The sequence below is a fragment of the Lepidothrix coronata genome, unplaced genomic scaffold (assembly GCF_001604755.1).
Source record: "Lepidothrix coronata isolate B3197 unplaced genomic scaffold, Lepidothrix_coronata-1.0 Scaffold63, whole genome shotgun sequence".
Lineage (NCBI taxonomy): Eukaryota > Metazoa > Chordata > Aves > Passeriformes > Pipridae > Lepidothrix > Lepidothrix coronata.
The window spans coordinates 5,028,937-5,050,371 of NW_016690243.1; the positions used below are offsets into that span (position 1 = coordinate 5,028,937).

The 21,435-nt window shown below is 39.3% G+C and overlaps 1 protein-coding gene across 3 annotated transcripts in view; it reads left to right on the forward strand.

Annotated features, from left to right (window-relative positions):
• The window catches only part of PDZRN4 (PDZ domain containing ring finger 4), a 245,384-nt gene that overhangs the window by 185,499 nt on the left and 38,450 nt on the right, over window positions 1–21,435 (forward strand). For all 3 annotated transcript variants that reach the window (XM_017817799.1, XM_017817801.1, XM_017817802.1), the window contains 2 exons: window positions 15,568–15,821; window positions 17,268–17,370. In XM_017817799.1, the coding sequence (XP_017673288.1) occupies window positions 15,568–15,821; window positions 17,268–17,370 (357 nt within the window). The remainder of the gene's footprint in view (window positions 1–15,567; window positions 15,822–17,267; window positions 17,371–21,435) is intronic.

Here is a 21,435-nt window from a genome sequence, read left to right on the forward strand (position 1 = left end):
CCATTTATTATCTGAGTGCAAGACCTGGCACAGTACATATCTCCACCATAGCTCTTCCAAGCTTCAGTATGAATACCTCACACCTTTACAACCTCTTTCAAACCCAGTTCATTATGATCTTTTTTATAAGTCTTGAATTTCACAGATAATTGACAAGATAGGCTCTAAGGGGCTTAGAGCCAACTATGTTAATGAAGATGCTTTAGGAAGTTCTAGTGCTGAGAAGCCTAATCTATTATGGGAGAAAAATAACTGATTGGCCATACATAGCAACAGCTATAGTAAATGAAATACCTCAGTTGTTTTCTATTTTATTTTTTCACAAAATACCCAAAGGCAATAATCCACATTCTGGATTAACAGCCTATAAAATATTACTTTAAAAAGTAAAGCCATCTTTGAGCTAACTTCTGGCTACACAGAAGGCATCAAGAAGCAGCAGAGTCTCTGCTGTGTTGTGCTTGTATAACTTGAAACCATGCTGAGTGAATGCTTTTTTTCTGCTTTTGTAAGACATGGGAAGAATAATTTCTGTCCAAGACTATAAATCAGACCTCATCCTGGGAAATATGTTTACAACACCCTTGAATACCACTATCTATTAATAGAGATGTTCTCCCTGGATTAACAAATGCCATAATAAAATATCTTTATAATTTTTCAGCATTTTAAACTGTTCTCTTCCTGTCTTTCACCAATTTTATTTTAATGTCTGACTTTTTTTGTCTCTAAATTCTCCAAAATGGAGGTCTTGTCATTTGGTAAGTTGAAAGAATATTCACACAAATGCAAGGTATTTAGTACTGCAGAACAATTGCTGTCTTCCTCCTCAACCTGGAGTCCTGGTTGGTTCTACTGTACATTGGCCGTGCCTTGTGTCCAGATAGTTGCATGAAATACAACTTATGGAGAGTAATCATTTTATCACAGTCTGCCCATTTTGAAGATTTTCTGCCTTTTCGGAAGGTGCAATCTCTGTCAAGCAAAATAGTTTAAAACTCTCAGAAGGATTTGCACAGGTACCTGTTTTGAGTGGAGGGGGAAAGCACCTGAAGAGTGAAGGGGAAGGAGAGTGGATTTGAGGAGAACACGGGCAACATGGGGGGAGAAGACAATTGCCTGTAGGGTAACTAACCAAAACATTTTAATAAAAAGATGATTTCTGAAGCAAGAGTTTTCAGTAATTCCATTTTTAGCACAGCCTCCATATCAGTGTAGTTATACTGAAGGCAAGAGACAAGAGTGTTGAGACAAGCAGTAGCCAGGATGAATAGGGAGATTTGTTAATCTAGTTTAGTATGGAGGAGTTGGTGGAATAAAATTAAATGGTGTACCTAGGTTTAAGATCATTGTGGGATTTGCCAGCCTTGAAGTTCAGCATACACAGTGTAGAAGGTGTTAAAGTACGATTCAAAGAAAAGGATGATTACACTTAGGAGAGGCAAAGAGTAAGTGGGTCATAATGAATCACAGACTAAGCAGGGGCATATAGTTACAAAGCCAGGCTAACCTGATAGACTTTTTGATTAGCAAATGCCTTATCTTGACGAAGAGTATGTGTTAGGTCCTCTTTGTCTGGCCTTCAGATAAACAAAAATATCTGGTCTGGTACTATAAAGGAAAATACTAGCTAAATTAGAATAGAATTGGTTAGATAAGAGGTTATAAGGAGGATACAGAGTTGACTCTGGAGGAATATCCGTCTACATGTAGAGCTAAAAAGGAAAGTGAAAGGCTGGGGAGAGGTTACTGCTGGAGCTCCAGAAGAGTATATCTTTGCAGTGATCTTGTTTAATACTTTTATTAGTGACATTTGCTGAAATATCAGCAAACTTTACCTGCCAATTCCTAAAGACATGCTTAATGTCTTTTAAAATACCAGTGGCTTCAGCAGGACTGGAAGGTTTACCTGGGAACCTTGAGGGGGAAAAGGAGAAGGTGAGGAGGGGAGAAGGCTAAATGATGAGGCAAGAAGGTAGAGAGAAAAAAGAGACATAATGAGTCATGTTTTATGAAAAGACAGTAATCAGTGTAATAATAAGAAAGCAGAGATTTAGACTAGACCAATTATTTCTCCCATTTGCTCCACTACTGGGAGATTTCTAAACATAGTTGTTGTACCCATTTGTCTGGGTTGGAGTACTCAGAAGAGTAGCCTCCATCCACCCACATACTTAACTCCTTAAATCCAGCCCTATTTGATAGGTGGTTAGATTATATTTGATGACTTGAAATTGTAGCTTCAGAAAGCAGTGTATGATTTCTTGCCTTCCAAAATGTCTAGTAACCTCATGGAAAGACTGCCTTGCAGAGTGAAAGATGTGATTTCATACAGGTATGCTGAGTTCAACTTTCCCAATATCTAGGCAAATGACTTATTTGTTAGGCTAATGTGTCAGTGCAGCTACTACTGTTCCCAATCTGTACTGTCCTCACTTTTTAAGGGAAAGTCTTGTGTTCCAGTGGTTGACTTACTTTTTAAGAAATTTGGCTGACTATCCTGGGCCTGGAGTAAAAGGGTAGATCTAGTGGGGAGAAGTGGCTGCTTAACTGCAGGGCTTTGATGGCAGCTATAAAAGTGCCTTTTGAGTTTGCTTCCAGCCTGTTAGCATGACGGCTCTTCTCTTGCTCCATGGACCACAAGCAGCTCCTGCCTGATGGTCTTTGAGGAACTCTGTGCCTCCTCCTGCCCAAATAATGCAGGGTGAAATGAGGATACTGATACCTTTTGATACTCATGCACCTGGGCTGTTGATCATGCATGAGGATATCAGATGGGATAGCATTGCCCTCTCTGAGATCACAGTGTCACAATCTGCTCCAAGTAATCCCTCTCCTGCTCAATAGAGCTGTGGAATGTACAGGATGTGATGGCTGGCCTGCAGCTTGTTTCCACTGACTGCAACAGGCACCGGGGGAAGCTGGAGATTAAGACTGCATGTCTGGGTACCTGACCTCACAGTTCCTGAGTTTTCCTAAGTGTGAAGTTTGCAGGGGGAGGTGGGGAAAAAATGCACATTCTGAATATCTGTAAGATAGCACTGGCTACCTTAACTGTGCTTTCGTGAGACTTAACATGCTGACAACTGAGAGTAGTATTTCCATTTGGTATTAAGAAAAGCACTCAAGGCCAGTATGCAAATTTTTCCCCACAAAAATCTTCTTCTCTGACAATCTCCATTAAGAGCAAATTTGTTTCTAATGTATGCAAATATTGAATTTTCACAGAATTTTCACAGAATTAGAAACCTACGGTCCCTTTTCTCAGATGTTTTCTTTCTTGTCTAACAGTATCAATAATTAACTGCAAACTAGTCACAGTGAGAAACAGAACGATGAATATTAACTTGCCAGGCTTATTTTTAAACTGTCTGCCTGAAAAGCAACCTGTACCATTCCAATATTTCCCATCTCTTATATGAATAGTAATCAAAGAATTTTCTTTATAATGGCAGACCTGAAACATAGCAGACAAAATGGTTTATGCTTGGAACAAAGAACAGTGATACAAGGGTTGAAGACCTGTGGTCAGGTGGTTCATTGTCAGATGTGGAAGCTGGCCAAATTTCCCCAGTGGCCTGGCCTTTCTGCCATGGTTCCACATCAGCAACCGAGCCCAACAAGTGTCAGGATGAATTCAAATAGTAGAATTGATTGCTGGAAATGATTTATGCCTGTCTGCCTCTCCTCGGGTGGGGAAGGCTTGTTTAAATTTGGCCCTGCCATTTTGAGCTGGCTTCAGACATTTCTCAATTTATTGGAAGTCTCTGCTTTTCACATGCAGTTCTTTTCACCAATAACTTTATGCTATGACATTTTACTTTACTGGTTTGTAAAACCAGCTTACCATGAAAGTTTAAAGGAACCTGGCTTTCTTAAAGAATATATCTATCAGCAGTAACAGAAAAGCTACACTCAAGTCCTACATGGTGTGGATTTTGAAGCAAGAACTTATTTGACTTTAAATTTAAGGGGGAAAGTACACTTTTCTTCAACTGAGCCATTTTAAAACATAACCTTTTCAACAAATAAGCCAAGAAGAAACTTTTGAATTGAGGTACATCTGAGTTGTAAGAACACTTGGTTGAAATTTGCACTTCACTATTGATCCAGTTGCAAGCCTATGCTTCTGCTCCCTGCCTGCCTCCTATATAAAGAACAAACAAGAATTTTACCAGCTGTGATGTTGCAACATCATATTTTGGTTTCTGTGAGAATAGACTAAACTGGACTAGAATAAAATACAGTTGGAAGGGACCTACTAGGATCATCTAATTCAAGTACCTTCACATCTTTCTCAGATGGTGAGAGCACAGAGCACTCCAGGTGGGGCCTCACCAGTGCTGAATACAGCGGTGTAATCGCCTCCTTTGACAGGCTGGTGATGCACCCCAGGATCAGCACTTTGGTGACTCACACTGAGCCTGCTGTCAGCCAGCACCCCCAGATCACTTACTGCAGGGCTACTCACTAGCCACTCTGCTCCTAATCTCTACTTGTGCACAACATAGATATTTTATATTTTTCCATGGTTTCTTGCCTTCTGCTGAAGAAGGTTGCAGAAGTTATTCTACTGGTAATCATTATTTTATGAGCACATATGGAACTTACATCTCCCTTTATAAAATAATCCAGTGTATATAATCTGTATATTGCCAGCAAGAATTCATGTGCACCTAACACTTCTCTTATAAAATATAATGTAAAAAACAAAGGGTCTTATTTCTTCTTTCACTGGTGTCTATCCTTTTCTTTTATGAAATGTCATATAAATTGCAAAAAGAAAACCTCATTTTTAAAAGGACTTTCTTCATGAGAAAAAGTGAAGATGACATTGGGCTTGTCTTGATATCCCACAGTGTGCCATGATTAAAGTATTTTTATTGTCTAGGCCATAAACTTTATATAAAAGGGTATAATTCATTGTCTAAATTCTCAGCATGAATGTTTAGTCATTATTTTGCTACAGCAGTACTTAGAAGGCCCTACTTACTTTGAGGCTCTATGATGCTTGATGCTATATAAGCAAAAAGACAGTCCTTGCTCCTAGGCTTTTTTTTTTCCAAATACATAAGTATAGCAGGTATAAAGTGTGGATTGTGGTATTCTTTTCAGTGTTTTAATTAAGTCGTTCATGCTGCTTTCAAATAAGATAATCAAAAGCCTGTCAGATAATCTCATTACATATTAAAGGATAGTTCTGTTGCTCTGAACAGAAAGAATTACTCTGTTCCTGATATCGAAAGGTCTTTTATGCTCTGTATGCTAAACTGCATCATCTGATGTTGGTGCATGGCAATTGAAAGCAGCAGAAACTGCCCACATGTATCCAAAGACCAGTTTTTTTCTGAAGAGTTGACAAAGAAATTCTTCAAAATCTGTTTGTATTTCAGTGGTATTTGTGGTATTGTAAGGCAATGGTGCAGCGTATTCAGTGGCGAGTCAACAGCACAGCCCTGGCTACCAGCCACATATAAGCTCCCCTGATGTATTTTTCAGCCATCTGGACCTTAACAGTCTTGCTGTGCCTTTGGAGAGCTTGAACTGCAGCTCTGATAGACTCGCCATACACCTGGAATTGCCTGGGAAAAGGAAACTGATGAGCATTGTGTGAACTTCCTCAGAAACTGCCCTTTGCTGATTTTTGGAGAGTCTATTGGAGAAATGAGCCAGCTACTTCCTTCTCTCCTGAAGGTGGTATGGAGGACCTCCCATGTAGACTTCATTCAGGGAAGGTTCCCTTTGCAGGTATTAAATACTAAAGCTGTACAGGAGTGGTTGCTGCTGCTAATGCTGCAGAGAGCAAACCCAAGAAGATAAAGGAAGTCGAAGAAGCAAGTGAAACATAACGGAGGGAAGCCAAAGAGGCAAGTGGAATAAAACAGGGGAAGGAAGTGGTGAAGGAAGGCAGAGATGTGGAGGGAGGAAGGAGGGAGACACTCTAGAAGAAAGAGTAGAGTTGGAAACACTGGGACAGAAATAGCAGCTGTAATTGATTTTCAGCCAGGAAGGAGCTACAGCTCTTACTACTGAAGGCACGTACACAGTCTCAGTGCTGTATAAATAAGATAGAATTAAACTGGTACTGATAGTCACATCCCTTACCATTTTTCCTCCTAAGAAGGAATGTGGCAATTAAACTTTAGAAAGAAGGAACTAAAATATTTCTGTGTCAGTGCAGTAAGCCATCATTCAGTAGAAAAATAATCTTACATGAATAAATAGTCTTTAAAGGAGAATTAGAGTAGGAGAGAGAGAGAAACAAAAGGGAAGAAACAGTCATAAATATGTGTCATCAAATCCCTTTTCAATGCCTCTACATGTAGGTTTATTTGTGTTCATTGTGTGTAACTAAAAGTTTACAGCTCTTCTCTTGATGTTCAAATAAAAATTGCTGCAAAGCCTTCCTAAAAGCTACTGGGAACTCTCTGGTACCAAATCATCTAATGAACTTTTGAATGGCAGGAAAGGTCCCATCACTTGCTTCATTTTATGGAATGGATGGTTCCTCTGAATTCATTTTCTTCTTTGAAAAAGAGATCAAGGAAGTTGCCATGTTTCAGACACAGGATGAAGTTAAACTTAATTGTAATCTCTTGTTTTTCAGCCCCTATATCTGAGAAAATCTAAATACATGTGAGTTTGCCAAAAGTATTTTTTAAATATTTAGTCCTGTAAAATATTGGAAGGAATTTTTGAAAGTACTGTTATGCCAAAAAAAATTGTTAATATACTGCTTCTGGAGTAAAGCCATGAAAATCAACGAAGAACAACAGTGTCAGATGAGTGTCAAGGCAGCATGAGAGAAGAATGGGAAAATAATGAAAGAGACCCTCCAGGTTTTATTCCAAAGAGGAGAAGCCTTTTCTATTCCTTCAAGATGAAAATTAAAACAGATGCACAGTAAAAAATGCATATTAAAGTAGAGCTAGTCTGTTGTACACTCATTAAAAAAAGCCAGGGCAGATGCATTTAGGGATCACTCTGACCGTAGCACTTTGTGTGGGTCCCATCCCAGCAGGACATCAGGTTGCATTAGATGTGTGGCAGAACCTGGGAACTGGCCACAGTAACAACCAGGCTGGGACCTGACTCAGTGCTCTGATGTTGAGTTTAATGTTGCTGCAGTTTTGCAGTGTGAAATGCTGGCACATGGAGCACCCTTCTGGCCAGGGGGCAACTCCACTTACCAGATAGGCTGGAGGCAATGCGCTGTTGGTTGCTCTTTGCAGCTTCTTAGGAGACAACCCAGTGTACTGGTGCTTGCTGATGGACATGCTGGCAGAAAGATGCTCTCTTGCTGGGTTGAGGATCACTGTGGCACAGGGGAAGCAGGCTTCCAGTGTCAGCAGTGCAGTCGGGAGCAGGGCAGTGAGACCCAGCCAGCTGCTTGCACTACTACAGCCATCTGTCCTGCTCCTGCACAGCTGGAGCGACTGGGAGTTAGTCCTCCATGCTGGGAAACCTCTAGCTCTTGCTGTGCTACCTTAAACTTAAAAAAAGAGAGTCTGCCTTGTGCTTAACTACATGCCTTAAATGGGAAATTTTAATAATGTGCCAACAGCAGCAGTTTGGAGTATCTTACTGAGGAAAAGGTCACTGTGCCCATAAGTTATCCTAGCATTTGATCAGTAGACTCTTTTCCAAGACTTTAAGTCTCATTATTCACTGCTTATAAAGTCACTTGAGATATAAAAAGTCTTTTTATAGTAATGAAAGAACTCCCACAATTAGCCAGAAGGCAGCCATCTATCTTTTTAAACTACTCAGTTCAGAGGAGACCAGGAGTTTCAGTTGTCTGTATGTGGATGAATTGTTATGACAGTGATAAGTGTAACATTCATGTGGGATGCCAGCCGTGGCTGAGTTCATGAAAGGGTGGGGGATTTTTTTAGAAGAGAAACTCTTCTGTTAGTGAAACCTAGAATATAATTCCCTGAAAAGGAAAAAAGTGATTACACATTGTTTACAGAGTCTTGACATCTGCCATTCAACCTCTTCCATTATTCTTTGGGAATTGCAAATGATTAAAGAATGTTGTTAATTTGATCTCCTAAAACTTTAATGACAACTATCTTTTGAAGAGCCTCTTCCCTGAGAAAAATACGTACCTTGTGAGAGAGACGGGAGAGTCAGCTTGTGATAGAGCAGGGACACCATGAAGTTTGCAGGAGAATACAGCATTCAGTGCAAGGGCTTAGAGATAAAAAGTGTTTGTTCTGAGCACACATATTGACCTTTGATTGTATTCTCCCCACCATAAAAGAGTTGCTGTATGTGGTAGATATCTTGAGAGATTTATTTAATGTCCTATCCATAAATAGAAAAAATTTGCAATGATTAATGTAATAAATGATGGTCTAATTATATCCAGAAGTAACACAACGCATTTTATGCATGCCACAACTAGTTTGGTCTTTATTGCCCTCAGGCAGAATCTTAATATCATCAGAAAAACTGTTTATCAATATTAAAAGCAATTTGCATAGTAAATACACCCCAGCCTTGCAGCATTACCATCTGGGTTAGCTGAGCATTTGTGTTGGTACCAGGAGGTGCTGGTGAAGGCAGACCTCACAGGGGGTCAGGCTCTCCAGCTGTCACCATGGGAGGATGACAAGTGCCAGTGTTCCCAACCTGAGGGTAGGGGACAGGTTCAGTGAGAGACCAGTGGGAGGTCTTTGTGAAGAGATCAGGAAAGGAAAGATGGAAGGCACTGAAATCAGCAAGCATGAGAGTAAGAAGACTTCTAGGGAGTAAAGAAGAGTCCACACTGAGAGAAGGTGTCAGAGTGGAAAAGCTGGCAGCCTAAGAGAGAGACCATAGGTAGTAAAGCAAGGGAAAGGAAAATGAGACACGAAGTACTAGCTGGAAGAGGATTCGAGAAAAATGGCTGTTGCAACTAGTCACAGGTCTGTTGGGCAGATTGATGGAGTCAGAAAAGGATAACAGCAGCTGATCACAAATGCATGTGTAGCTGCTGTTGTCTCTGGGAAGCTCACTCTGAAACTAATAAAGTGATTCTTAAATTTAATTTGGTGTTTTCATTTTACTCACAAACCAAGAAAATTGCAGATAACACAAACCAAGAGAACAGCAGATAATAGTACATTCTCTCTTCCAAAACGCAAGTGAATGTTTTCTAAGCTGTTGCTGTGCTTTCTGAACTGTGCTTTCTGAGCTGTTCTGATGTTGTTGGACATCAGCATTAAAGGACTTGAAAGGATCTTTGTGAGATGTGCACTGCTCTAACACACAGCTCTGAGTTGGAGGGCCTGTTCTCCAGTTACACAGAATGCCAAGCCTCGTGTTGTGAAGTGCAGAAATTCAGTTTTCATTTTGGCCACAAATTAAACCTGCTAGTTCAGTAGTGATTTTAAACTCAGACCAGGCATAATTATCCTGGAGATGTGAACTGTATCATCTGTTTTTTTAAGAGGTGTCCCAAGGTGAGGGCCCAAATCCACAGAGCCTTTAAGCATGGAAATGTCCATACACTGTTGGAGCAGATTGAAATGCTCACAGGCATTTGTGATGAATGATCGTTGTGCCTAACTCAGCCAGCTGGAAGGAGCCTATAGGCATGCGTCTAAAACACCATCCATTTCCTATACTCAGTACCATAAATGCAATTAGGTAGTCAATAAATTTTGTATTTAAAACCCCAAACCTCCTCCTAAAGTTAAGGGGGATCTTCAGTGATTGCTTTGCTTACAATAGATTTGATTTTTCTTTCAAAACATGGAGCATAATTCTGCGCACAGAATTTTGGGAGACAATTCTTCTAGAACAGAGTTTTTAGTTAGAGATGACTGGGTCGAGAAGGTAAAGTCATGGAGAATAAAGATATTAAATGAGTTTCTATTTGTTGGAGAACTGAAGTTGCACAAGCTCATCCATATTAGTTACCTTGCTCACTAGTTTGCTATAGTTAACTGCAGTTGTGATGAGAACTATTTTTCCATTCCCTGTACATCTACCTGGGGCATTTTTCCACTTCTGTTTAAAAATCTTTTGAATTCCCTAGTATAGCAATACTTCCAGGCAGTGTCCAGGTCTTTGCTGGGGTCTTTTGGGAATGTGTCATGTCCTTCACAGAGAGGAGCTGTAGCTGTCAGACCTGCCCTCAGATGCATTGATCATGGTGAACAACTCTGACAAAAAGGAGCATAGTCCTGAGGTCAGCTGAAAGAAGGGTGCTTTTTTTTTCTGACAACTGCTGTTTAAATGATCAAAATTGCTGAGAAGTCACTGGGTTGTCCCCTCTAAGAGGAAGTTTTACAGAATGGAAATAGGTATATTTCTACGCTTTCCCAGGTTTTGTAGCATTTATTTTGTCTTGCTTAAATTAAGGCTTACCCATAGGCTTTTCAACCATATTAGTAGATTTCTGCTAAATACTGGGAGTTGGAAGTAGTGCTGGTTAAACACAGAGATACACAGAGGGCTGCAGTACTGGACATGGCCTGGGTCTACTCAGTATTGTTGAACCAACTACACAGGCTATTGAACAGCACAAAACTCAGCTCTACACGTAATGGAGATGTAATTCTTGTTACAAGCCTGTCGTTCAGCTTGAGGGAAGCAGCCAGAGCCTGCATGTTCAGCAGCTTGTGTAGGTTTTAGAAGGGATGACAAGATTTTGCTGTCAGAGCAGCAAAGGATCAAACTGGAACAAATGTCGCTTAACTCATCTGGCTAAGGAAGAGAAAATGTCATTAACCAGCATAATAAAAGTTGTCCCTTTACTGAACTTGCGTGAACCCTGACTGAGATAGTGCTCTTGGATAATCGCTGAATTTGCCATCTCTGAGATTAACTTGCAGTTTAGTACTAAACTGTAACCTAAAAGGTCAGTGTGTCAAATGCCCTTTCAGTAGACGAGCTATCACATTTGTCTTAGCAGAAGACTTGCAGTGTCCTCTTCAGCATATGTGTCACTGGTATCTCACATGTGCTGTGTTGCCCTGTCCTGCCCACGGAGCCTCACAGCTGTTGCTCCTCAGCAATGGAAGTTTTCTAGAGTCTGTATGTGCCGAAAGCTGTAAGTCTGGGAGGAAGGTCATATATTTTTGTTCTTTTTTTTTTCTGTTGCCTGCAGTTAGGGAGGGCTCAAATTCCTGTCCTAAAGAAAGACTGGTCAAACTTTGGGACAGTGTTCAATCTTTGTGCCAGTCTGCTGTCCAAGGATGCACCAAGGGTGTGGTAGCCTGGGTGTATTTAGGGTGAGAGATTGAAGGTGAAAGGACTGCTGTGATGAAAGTAGATTTAGCACCTGTCAGGTCAGGGGCATCTTCTGTATTGGTGTTGAAATGCCCTAGGACGGTGAGCTTTGTGTGAACTCCAACATCACGTCAGACAGCATCTCTGTCATTTTTCTAGGAAAGCCTTATGTCTAGACATCTCTGCTCTTGTAGAACACTCCTTTATTTTTCCTGTTGCCTCCACTGAATAAATGAAGCATCTGAAAGGATTTTACTTCAGCAGAATTGATCTTAAATTTCAACTTGCATATGCCAGATATTTGCTAAGGATAGGAGGTTTATCTCATGAGCTGCTAATGCAACACCTTTTGTGATGGTTGCATTCATGTGACTATACATATTTCTTCCTTTTTTCCTTTTTTTAATTTTTCTCTTAATATGGAAAAAGTAAAGACTACAGGAAACATATCAACATTTCTGGCCTTTTTGGTTCAAAAATTCTGGCCTGTACTAAATTAGCAAAGCAGAAAAGTGTTAGAAGACAGACAAGGCAGTTTAAGTTCTCAGTCACAGGCACTTAAATCCTGGAAGCAGTCTTCATCAAAGGACTGATTTTTTTTTTCATCTTTTCTTCAGAACTCATAACATGAGGATAACCTAACAACCAGTTGTCTACATTTGTTATAGTCAATGTTTTGTTACTTAGTCCTGTCCTTCCTTCTCTTCTGTCCATCTCTGTGTGAGTGGGAATAAGTGTATGTACAGTGGTGCTGGCACTGGAAGTGGCAGTTGGCCAAAGTCAGTCAATGTTTGCATGAAAGACAAAGACCATTTCCTTGTTTATTTTCTGATGCTGATGAAGTTTTGCATGTGGCTGGATTTAGAGCAAGAATCCAAAGGGGATGGCCATGATCCAGACAGTGGCCACTAGTACACTCTGGGGGAGATGTTGACAAGTGGCCCAGACTTTGCAGTGTGTCCAATAGCAGGGCGGGGCAGGAGGAGGGAATGTGAGGGGTGGGGGAAAGTAATCACTAAACAAAAGCATAATCAAGCAGGGCAGGAGGATGGTTTACATGAGAAAAGATATATTCTTTACTTAACATTCACAACTTGCTTGTGGATTAATTAGCCCATCTGCTACAACAAATGTATTCCCATGTCTTTGTGTTGATTGTTAAAAGTGACTGATTTGTCTATCCACTTAAAATAGTACCCTGGATTCCACTGCAAGTAACCTTTCCTAGGCAAGGAATTTATTTAATCATCCACTAAGAACCTGTAAATGGCTTGCTGTAAATAAGTGCTCAGCTGTCTGTGGCTCCCAGGGTAACTATATGTGAGTGTTAAGTTGGGGGATAATGCAGGAAGCTGAAAATCCTTAAAGAAGCTGCATGAAGAGAGCTTCCAACCCCATCTGTAGTACTGGCTTTAGGTTTTTAAAAAAACTCTCCTCAGCCCCAAGTGGGCAGGACAGCTGCCAACACATAGTAATTCAGCTATAGATTTTCTTCTGAGAAAGGCAGCATTCATAAATTATGTGACCTTTATGCAGATCGAGAAAGTATGTTGATAAACTTCAAGTGACAATTTAAACAAGTATTGGGTCCAGTGTGCTTGTATTTCACAGGAAACCAACATAAAGCATGGAATGTTTTTAAAGTCTTCAGATTAAATAGGCATTTAAATGAAAATAGAGGTCAACCATAGGTTTCCAGGATAAATGAAAATGTGTATCTTTTGTGATTTTTTCACATTCATGTGATTTTAAAATATTATTATTCTTTAGAAGTAAAATTTGCATGTAAATGGCATTGTTGTGAATTTATGTCTATTTCTGTAGAGTAAGTGATAAGTATTGACTGATGTGAATAAACAGAGCTTCTGGTTTTAAAAAAAACCCTAATAATGTAATTTTGTATTTTTTAGCTTTTTGATTTGCTGATGTGGATCTGTGATAAAATGGTCAGCTTGTGCCAAAATCCATGTGGTTCAGCTGGGATACAGAAGGATTGTGTGTTTTCTACTTGAGTAGGGAAAAAATTGAAACAGTGCTATGTGGTATTTATTCCCAAGCATTTAGTTCTAGGAGAAACACCATATAGTTATTCGAAGCTTTAAAAGTATCAAAAGGGTTTTGGGAGTTAGGAAAGTAATTTTTCTGTTCTTAGGGCCTTAGGAATGAGAGTTCCTCAGAGAGGCTATAGGACACTATTGTTACAAAAACTGCAGAAACTGAAAAATTGTGTCCTCGGTAGGATCTGATATAGAAACAAGAATGAAGCAGAGACTAGAACTGAAGAGTGAGTAGAAGACCCAGGCTTGAAGATTTATCTCTAATGGCTTCTGTTAGATGGGGCTGAGTCTGAACACCTTGGCAGCATAACTTGTCTTATTGGAAAGTGTTTACAGAAGCACTCTCCTTGGGTAAATTTCTTTGATTTTCTTATAACTTGTTCTTTGACTGCCTTGGCTCTTCCTCTTAGATATCACTGATACTTTTCCATGTAACTTAGATTAATGTAACCCAAGGTTATAATGTGATGGATGATAATTTAGGCAATAAAATTATAACATTAAATCTTAATATTTTTGGCTTCAGTCATCAGAGAAAACTTGAACTTAGGTTACCAAGCTAGCTGCTGTTCCTATTACCTGATCACTTTCTAGGCTGCAGCTGTACAGAACTTCTGAGTATCCCAGGCATTCAGCACAGGGAATTTTGAGTTTTTTTGTGTATAGGAATCTGTTCAAAATTTTTAGCCTTCTCATCACTGCATACAGCATCATGGTTAGTTAGAAAGACTGGCTAATGTTTGCATTGGTGGCTATGCTACCATCCTCATTTTTGCATGTCCTTATGGGTAATGTGTAATGAGTAATATGGACATGAAATCACTGCTTCTTTGGAAGTTATGTCACAGGAAAGATGGTTTGACCTTGTATTTGAGCACATACTCCAGAAATGTATTGACTTGATATATATGTGTAGATAATGCTCAACAGTATAATAGTCATGCACACAAATAGACAGGACTATGGCTGCACATGCTGCCCCAAAATGTTGCTGAAGGCTGCTGAGTTACTGAGGCTCTTTAAGTTTGCTGACATTGTTCTTGTTTACATTTTTCTTTTTTGACAAGGAAGTTCCAAGAATTTCTTGAATGGAAGAATGATGTGGCAAATAAATTTTTGTTTCAACCAGTATTTGCAAATGTTGGCAAAAAGTCAGTACCGGTTTTGGAGAGGGTTTAGTCTTAGTTCATTAAGCAGTCTTATGACTCATTGTCTATACAACAAAGTTTATTTGGACATGAACTTGCAGTAGAACCCTATTTCTGATTTGCTGCCAGTGTAGAAATTTTCCTAGGTATATAAATCTTAATCAAGTTTTGGTACCTTCAGATATTCACAATTCTTACTAGAAAACCCTGCCTTTCTACCTCAGCACAGGATCACCTCATTTCCACGTAGCTCAAAACAGTTGGATCCTTACAGCAGTCAACAGTGATTCCATTGCTCTGGAAACAGTGTAATAGTGTTTTCTGTGCACAACCCTATGTCCAAGGGCTTAGCTATTGACTGCCATTGACAAATTAGCCTTCACATTTTATGGTGGGCTAATACTTGGGAATTTTGCCCTAAAAACCTGAATTCATATGAATTTAGCATAATCCATCCTTGCAGTTACCTTTTTTAATAGCCTAAGGCCTCATATAGACTGCGAGGTTTATTATTTTCCTGTTCATAGCAAATTATTTATTCAGTTAGTTTGCTATAGATTTCTCTTTCCTTAAGAAAGCAGCAGCTAACTACATCAGTCAAGTCTTGCTATCTTTGGTCTTAATGGTTTTATAATAGCCACAGCAGAAAAGTGACAAAACATTGAAAATTGGTCTTGTTTCTTTTTAGACATCAGAGACATGTTTATTGACATCTGCATTATTAGCAATGCTATGCCTGAAATCCTTAAAACATTTGCATGCCACAGAAAATGATGAAATTCAAAATTAAAGGCACCCCTCCTTTTTTATATGTATTTTATGAGATGAATAAAATAGCATGAGAGAAATAATATTACATTACTTTCTAAATATTGTAGTTTCTTTTCTGTGTTTGGATTCCATTGGGTGGGACAATTATGGAAGGATTCTAACAATTTCTAATTTCTTGCAAAGATTAAAGAATTTATTTCTCCTTCCAGCTGTATCTTCCCTCTTGCATGCATACCAAAATATAGTCTGGCCAGTGTCATCAGGTGGCTTTGATGTACTACACAAGTATTTCATCCCCTATATTTTACATCCATATTTTTGTGCTGCCTTTTCTCTAACCTTTGCTATATTTTCTTGCTTTTCTCCAGGTCAATGGGAAGGACCTCTCCAAGGCCACTCATGAAGAAGCAGTGGAAGCTTTTCGCAATGCCAAGGAGCCAATTGTAGTTCAGGTTTTACGACGAGCCCCAGTTAGCAAAGCTCACAGTAGCTCTCAGGATGTTCAGCTTATGAATGCCAGCACTCAGACTGACATTACTTTTGAGCACATTATGGCTCTGGCCAAATTAAGGCCTTGCACACCACCAGTTCCTGATATCTGCCCTTTTCTACTTTCAGACAGGTATGGTTTATGTTTTTCTGCTATTTACCTGTGGGATTGAGGCATTGCAGTGGTAGCTTGTAGCCTTCTTTTGAAAAAGCGCCAGGAACACTTTAAATAAATTACAAATGACTTTGATAACCACTGTCCCGTTCAGGCTTCAATGACAGTTAAGAAGAAAAACTCTTCTGGGTTCCACAGTACCAAAAAGGCTTCTTCAAACCTGGAAAGAGCTTGTCTTATTGTTTTTTGCTCTTCCAAATTTCTTACAGAAAAATCAAGGAAACAAATTATTTAATATGAAGATCCCCTTATCAAAACCAAAACAATTCCAAAAATATAGAGGTCAAAACCTACAGTTTCACCTGTCATATGGCAAATTATATGAATGAAATTATCCATCAGTTTAGTTCTTTGGAACTGAATTGGATGCAATCACCAGCAGGTAGTGCTTATACATAAATAGGGTGTAGAGTTCTTCCTCTTTTGACTCCACCTCATGAATAAAATCATGTAGTGGGTGACCCTAGATGATCCTACAGACCCTCTGTCTATAGCCAGCAAAACTATGATAGCCCTAGAGCTTTTTCACTGACTTGCTATCATGTTGTGCATCTGTGCAGAATTGATGGTAATGGAGAATATATCACTTTTTACTTTGATGTAGGTCCATTTTTAGAAATTGTAGGTAAGATGGATTGAGCTTACTGCCAACTGCTGCACAGCAAGGAACATGATATGTGTATTTTTGAGTCGTTAATGTGTATTACCAAATTGCAGGCTACTGTGATTGAAGTTCCCATGCCCTCAGCATGGAGAAGAGTTTTCTACCTCTGCTAAGATAGATCCACACTGAGTGTTGCATGGCTGGGATCCAGCCTTGGGTCTAAAGCTGTTGTAAAGACCTCATTCTTTGTGTACCAAGCCCATTTAATGGTGCAGTTTCCTGACATTTTAAGTGTGCAGTTGCTCAAGTGCACTTCACCACCCTGTTACCACTTTAAGAGGAGAGGATAATGCAAGTTGTTTTATGTGAATTCTTGAACAGTTTGTGAGCCTGGTGTGGGTTGTAGACCGTAGATGTTCAAGACTATGACCAGAACTAGTGAGTTGCCCCCAGCTGTGATGCAGCATGTGAATTTTGGAGTTAGGTACCTTTATGGGTGAAAGGAATCCCAAATTGTCACAATTAAACAGTTTGGCCCAAACCAGACCCTTTTAAGAAATCACCCTTTGTCAAATCTGACAAAAGATGAACCCAGAAAAATGAACTCAGCCAGAGCACAAGCTTTTGAAAAGAAAACAGCCTGTGCTGCTTCTTGGTAGAGTTCCTTTCAGGCTGTCATGCCATTCAGAGTGGCAGTCCTGAGATGCGAAAACTTCAAAGAAATGTGGGGTTTTTATCACATTTTAATTTTAAAAAACCCTGTTGCCTCATCTGCTGTTGTACTGCTTTGTTCCACATAGCTGCCATTCTCTTCACCCGGTGGAGCATGAATTTTATGAAGGTAATGAATACCTTTCCAGCCTGCCTGCTGATGCAGATAGAGCAGAGGACTTTGAGTATGAGGTAAGATCACTGGCACACTTCAGCCTCTCTTTCTGTTATTACAGATATGGCATTTACACAGCTGATAGCAGGCTTCTCTCAGAAAACGAAGAGTGGGAATACTTCTTAAAAAATCAGCACCAAAGACTGTTTTATCTTATACCTGTGTAATGTCACAGGATTTACAGGGGTTAGGGTAAACATGTGAAATACGAAAGCAGAATTCTGCAGTGGGTGAATACATACAAGTCTAGGAGTCTTATTAAATATGTTCCCACTTCGTGCAGTGAAGAATTAAAAATGGTCACTGGAATTTTGATTGCTTTCCCCCTGCCTGTAACTTTAAGAATCAATTATCCTTATATCTTATGCCTTAGAGATCAGTCTTTCAGATACTTGGATGTGTACTTGAGTGTTTGTAAGATCACGCTTCAAATTGGAAAATGAATATAATTTCTATTACTTTCTCTTTGATATTTGACATTGTAAGTATTGCATTTATAAGAAATTGTTCTCACTACCACAAGTCTCCCTTTGCTATTAATGTATTGCACTCTCCAGTGACAAGGGTGAATGTGTTTTTGAGTCACTAGAAAACCATTATATGAGGCTTCCTGAAATGATAACATGATTAGTGATGTTGCTTTTCATTGGATTTTCATTTCAATATCTAAATAATCTGCTTGTCAGTCAGTCCTTAGCTTTTCATGTTTTCCAGTGTCACCCAGTAACAAAATATTTATAGGGACAGGCATAAGAAACAGATGGTTCTTTTTATTATTAAACAGTGCTGAGTCTTTGCATAGGTTCAAGTTACTGTATTTTAAATAAGAGTGGTTATAAATAATTAAATATCTTTAATACAAGATTAAAAACATCCTATTCTTCTGTTTGCTCTGCCTTAAGAAACCTTTTTAAAGGTTTCATATAACTGGATGACATTTGGAAATTAAATGAATGGCAAAAGCTTTGGCAAATATGCAGTGAGCTCACTTTTATTGGTTTTAGCAGCTAAGATGCTCAATTGCAAGTTCAGCCCATTGTTCTTCTAGCACCCTGAGGAATCTGAAGTTCTTCCCCCAGGAAGGAGAAAAATCAAATAACATCTACTTAGTGAATCTCATCAGAACAAGCAAACTTATATTTGAACTCCTCAAAAAGTCGTTGCTAGGGATTTGCTATTTCTTTCCAGTTGAGTTTTACTGTGGTATCTTACAGGATAAGTCTCAGAGTTTAAGTTCTATTTTGACTGCCCATGTGTAATATAATATTAAATTTCTCTGTAAAGTGTGTTTGGTCATGCTACTTGTTTATTAAATGTAATAGAAACTATTTTTATGGTAATATTTAAATATAAATTGGTAATGTAAGCATCTAGAAAGAATATTTTAAAAAATGGTTAAATAAAAATATTTTTCACCATTTAATCAGAATATCAGTGACAATTTTTAAAGGGTCTACCTGGTGGAATCAAATCCTCTTTGTGGCCATTATTAATCCCTACTAATGGCTGGCATAAGCATTGTGACAACAGCAAATGTTTTGGCATGTTCTCTGTTGCCTGTAATCTCTACTAATCACACCACCATAGTCATTAGTTTGCTGTCAGCTGTGATTCAGTTGCCTGAGGCAAATTCGCTGAGCGACTGAAATAAAGTGTTTCAAGTGAAATTTATATAGGAAAGGAAATGTCTTAGACTCCTTTGAGAAGAATGCTTTCTACTAAATGTGAAAATTTTGTAGGAGAAACAAAAGAATCTCAGAACCTTTAATTAACAGAGCTCTAAACATGAAAGGCGTTCCCAAAATTTAAGCTGGTATGGTAATATTATGGTTTAGGCTACTCATTGGTTGTTACCAATTAATAATACTCATTAGTAAGCTCCCATACCATAAGTAAGGAGCTGGAAAAACTGAGAGCATTGTTCTCAGACATATAAATGTCATTCCAAAAAAAAATCTCAGAGTCAAAAGGAACTTCCTAGCTCCTCTTACCAGTTCCAGGGAGAAGCAGCAGGACAGTGAGTGGAGCAGAGGCGATGGTCCAGCGTTGTCACAGTCTACAACGGTACTGGCTTAGGTGTACCTGGCCACTCAGTTCCTGTATGAAAGGACTTGCCCTGATGTTTTCTAGCCCCTCAATCATGCCAGTGTTACTTACTGTGAAACAGTTGTGGGAAGTAATCCAATATTTTTTTAAATAGATTTTTAGAAAGTTTGTTTTTAACCTAGCCCAGCTGCCTGATCTAATCTCCTGCACAGCTGCACACGTTGCTCTGCTGTGGCACTAGCATCAGGGAAGGGGAAAAATGCTCAGGACTTGGGAAGATAACTTCTAAAATCATCACTGTCCATCCACCATCTGAGGGTGAAAGCAGAAAGAAGAGGAGGTGCAGAAGCTCTGCGCATGCCACCCTGCGGTCTGCAGGCTCGATGGAAGAAGCACAGAGTGTTCTCTACTTCACACTATTTGATTTCTCATGTGTTTAGGGAAAAGAGGTTTATTGTTATTACTGTGCAGTATGTAGAAGGAGGATTGTAGTAGTGCTCCTTGATTTTGTCTTTGTTTTTTTCTTCATAACAACTTTCTGGTGTGAACTTTAGCTAATCACACACGGCAAAAAACCTACCTGGTGTCAGGAGTGTGGTTCAGTTTCTAAAATGCATATTAGCATTCCCATTGTACAAAAAGGATGCAGATAAGCTGCTCGCAGGTCTCCATGGCAAACTCAATAATTTTTAAATGGATTTAAAGCCAAACCTGGAGATTTCAGAAAATAACCCATACTGGGGATATGAACTTGTACTTGCAGTGGATTTGGTAGGATTAGACACTTACAAGACTCTTCTACTCCATTTGTAAGCTAGAAAAGCCCAGTGGGTTCTGCTCAAATTGTCACAGTGCAATGAACTCAAGTATGAGCCAATTGTTTTGGAAGGATGAACTCCCAGGGAAGCTCATTAGGCTCCATACAGTACCATGCTTTAAACAAATGTCTGGGAAGATGATGAAGGATTGCTGATAGCCAACTTGAGCATCCTTATGCTGCTGCTGCAAAAATTGCCCTAAAAGGAATCCGAATTGTTTGTAGATTTTGGGATGGGGGCAGAGTCAGCATCAGTCAGTACTGGCAGAAAGAGATCAAAAGATTTGCAATTCTGGCATAGCCAGATAATCATGACTTTTAAGAAGGAATTGACTGATTTGTAAATGGTCAGTTGGTCTTGTAGTCAATATCACTGATAGAGAGCCAGAGATATCAGGAAAAACCCACCCAGCCTGGCTGTGAGTGGCTGTTGTGCTGCTGGAATTACGTCATGTGATCTTAGAGTATGCTTTACACTTCCTGGTACTAATAAGGTGAAAGAACTAAAAGCATCACAGCTTCTGTTTAATCTGATGTTAAACGTGGCTCTAAAATTTGTTCTTGTAAGAAGAATAGAGGATACTGGTGCTAGAAAGGAGCAAATAAGTTAATGGATGTACACTTATTAACTTAAGTTTCTGAACTGAATGTGCAGGAGACAGAAACATCATATACTTGGTTTGGAACATTAGCAGTAACATAGAAATTAAGGGGCCAGAGTCACTTAAATGGTGGAACAGTTGAAAAATAGGTAGAAGAAAAACCCCAAAGAATGTTGTAAAGACAAAGCTGGTCAAAAGAAAGCTGATATCTGGATATGTCCTACATATTCAGTCTAAGGGGACTGCCTTTCAATGAGAGAGGCAGAAGGAAATAAGATGTTACAAGCAGGCAGAAGTTGGTGGTGTTGTTTAGTCAACAGTTCCTTATCCAAGGGCAGAGACCTTCATACCATGCATGTACTGAAGTAGCTTGTGAGCAAAAGCAAAACTGGAAGTGATTGCTTTCTGCTGGGGGATTACAGCTTTTAAAAACTCATATATCTCAGATAGGCAAAGGTTTATATTTCCAGCTGAATGCTTCTTGCAAGCAGCAAAAGCAGATATCCTTGACAAGGAATAGCAGTGGGTTGAGGTAGCTGTTATAGTCTCTGGGGAACTAGGCTGAATTTTTTTGTGAGGTTTGAGGGGGTTTTTTGGAGGTCTGGGGAGGTTTGAGG